Source organism: Oncorhynchus gorbuscha, unplaced genomic scaffold (genome assembly GCF_021184085.1).
Source record: "Oncorhynchus gorbuscha isolate QuinsamMale2020 ecotype Even-year unplaced genomic scaffold, OgorEven_v1.0 Un_scaffold_13367, whole genome shotgun sequence".
NCBI classification, from domain to species: Eukaryota; Metazoa; Chordata; class Actinopteri; order Salmoniformes; family Salmonidae; genus Oncorhynchus; species Oncorhynchus gorbuscha.
The window spans coordinates 357-3,142 of record NW_025755552.1 but is presented as its reverse complement, the minus strand read 5'-3'; the positions used below and the strand labels follow the sequence as shown (position 1 = coordinate 3,142).

At 44.3% G+C, this 2,786-nt stretch overlaps 1 protein-coding gene across 1 annotated transcript; it reads right to left on the bottom strand.

Annotated features, from left to right (window-relative positions):
* Positions 1 to 901: 901 nt before the first annotated feature.
* LOC124030646 (sodium-dependent serotonin transporter-like) lies at positions 902 to 2,559 on the bottom strand (the record flags this gene model as incomplete). Its single annotated transcript, XM_046341890.1, has 2 exons — positions 902 to 2,164; positions 2,425 to 2,559. Coding segments are annotated over 2 exons (350 nt in total), but the record flags the coding sequence as incomplete, so codon positions are not given.
* Positions 2,560 to 2,786: the final 227 nt, after the last annotated feature.

Sequence of the window (2,786 nt, the reverse complement as noted above, 5' to 3'; positions counted from 1 at the left end):
TCTCTCTCTGAGTATGTGTTGGGTTGGAGAGAGGACACTGATCTCACACTGCGTGAAAGGAGCGGCACTCAGTGGGCTGCCCGGAGTAGCAAGGTGGGTTATTAACCTAGGTTCTGGAGCTCGGCAGGCCAGGAAGTAACAGGTGGCACGGAGGCGTAGACTCTGGAACTGTCCAGAGAGGTCGGAAACCTGAGCGGCCAGGTTCTCACGGCATGGCGAGGCAGCAGACAATTCCTGCTCGTGTCTGCCGAGCATGGCTCCTTGGATCTTGACGGCAGTGTAACGAGCGTCTGTAGTCGCTGGGTCCATTCCTTGGTCGGTTCCTTCTGTCATGCAGGTGAAAGAGGACCCAAAAGCGACTTAACAGAAACAGAGTTTATTTAAGTCCAAAACGGAATAACAGAAATCCTCTAGACTTGTAGAGGGGAAACAACTGGAGAAGCGGCCACAGACTGCAGGTGGCTTAGGGTAGGCGCAGGCCGCAGTCGACAGAGACACCTGCTCACACGCAGCATCTGACGAGCAAAAAACACGACAGGACAGGGCGATACACAATCACAGCAAAAACACGACAGGACAGGGGCGAAAGCACTTAATCACAGCATAGTGAATACAATACAAGGAACCGACGGGACAGGAACGGATCACAAAGGAATAAATAGGGACTCTAATCAGGGAAAGGATCGGGAACAGGTGTGGGAAGATTAAATGATGATTAGGGGAATAGGAACAGCTGGGAGCAGGAACGGAACGATAGAGAGAAGAGAGAGCGAGAGAGTGAGAGAGGGAGGGGGAGAGAGAGGGATAGAAGGAGGGAAAGAACCAAATAAGACCAGCAGAGGGAAACGAATAGCATGGGGAGCACAGGGACAAGACATGATAATAAATGACAAACATGACATATTCTGTTTTCCGGTGGGTTTTTGTTACTAAACTGCTCAGTTATTTCTCTCCTGCGTCTGACTTCTCTGCCGCCATACATGCTGAAAGTCTGGGGTAATGTGTGTAGATTGACAAGGAACATTTGTTATTTAATACATTTTAGAATTAGGCTGTAACGTAACAAAATGTGGAAAAAGTCAAAGGGTCTGAATAATTTCCGAATGTACTGTATATAACCACAGTTTTGTTGATACATAATGGAGCTACTCACTACCCATGCATCCTATTGGTAAGCGCATGCGCCTCGTGCATCTTTCCCACTCAACATTATTTACGATTCATTCATGATTATCTGTAGTCATGGTAGCATCCACATTAATGTAGAAGTGTTCAACAACATATTCTTATTTACAATAAAAGTGACTCCAAAATGACAATACATTATTTACCATTAATTTCTATCGGGCACAACATAATTCCGAAACACAACCAAAACAAACTGCAAATGCATCCAACAAGTTTGTAGTCACAAGTTTGATGTAGTCATTGCATTATAGGAATATGGGAACAAATGCTAAACTTTTGACTAAACTTTTATACGCTATAAATGAATTTGTCCAAATACTTCAAATGGGGGACTAGATACATCAAGCGGGGCGGCAGGTAGCCTAGTGGTTAGAGCGTTGGACTAGTAACCAAAAGGTTGCAAGATCGAATCCCCGAGATGACAATGTAAAACTCTGTTTTTCTGCCTCTGAACAAGGTAGTTAACCCAATGTTCCTAGGCTGTCATTGAAAATAAGAATGTGTTCTTAACTGACTTGCCTAGTTAAATCAGGTAGGTAAAAAAAAAGTGGATTCACTTCTAAATCGTTAAACACATGTATGAACATCTCTTCAAATAAAAGGTGACATTCTGTACTGTCGCATCATTCAGTATATAACATTTGATCTAGAGTATAGAGCCAAATTAACAGTTTTAACTTCACTGTCAAAATAAATACAGTACATAGGGGAGTGTACATAGAGGAGTATGGCTCTGGGCTAGCCCACATTGAGAGTAAGACCTACTTGAAGAACTGCTGGCTGGCGGTGGAGGAGTGTGAGCTGGTGTTCGGGTTTATGTGATCGGTGCAGTTGGGGGTGTTCCATGTGTTGTTGCAGCTTTGCCAGGGCAGCGGACTCTGGAAGGAGCTGAACAGGTAGTACAGACCCCATGTGATGATGATGTTGTAGTAAGTACACATGATGAAGGAGATGGCCACAGTCGCCAGGCCCACTCCTAAGGGACGGGCAAATAACATTGTCACTGCTGTCATTTACAACTTACATGAATCTTAAAATACTTAGTTAGTTACAACCTTATGCATAGTGAGTGAGTCAGCAAAATGTTTATGACCCTGACACCAGGGCCATTTCATAGGTTTATGTTTGACTGACGGTTTTAGTTTGACTTTGCCATTTTTAGTTTGACTATGTAAAAACGCGACACTAAAATTATGCTCCAGTAGAGGGGGGGACAGATACTGTATGCTTCAGTACCTTTGAGCAGCGGGCAGGCTTTAGCCAGGGCATGAACAGGCCCTCTTCTCATGTACTGTCCCAGAATCAGCTCCATGTAGAGCAGAGGAATTCCCATCACCAGCAGCATCAGCAGGTAGGGAACCAGGAATGCACCTGACCAGGACATAAAGCAGCAATATATCAGTAACACAGTAACTTTAGTGGGACTGAAGTATGTTTCTTGAAATTGCCTAGAGGGATAGGATTGAGGTTGCATATTTAAAAAAAAAATGTTACCCCCTTTTTCATGATATCCAATTGCAATCCAATTACAAAATTGTCTCATTGCTGCAACCCCCCAACAGGCTCGGGAGAGGCGATGTCATCTGTCATCTGTCCTC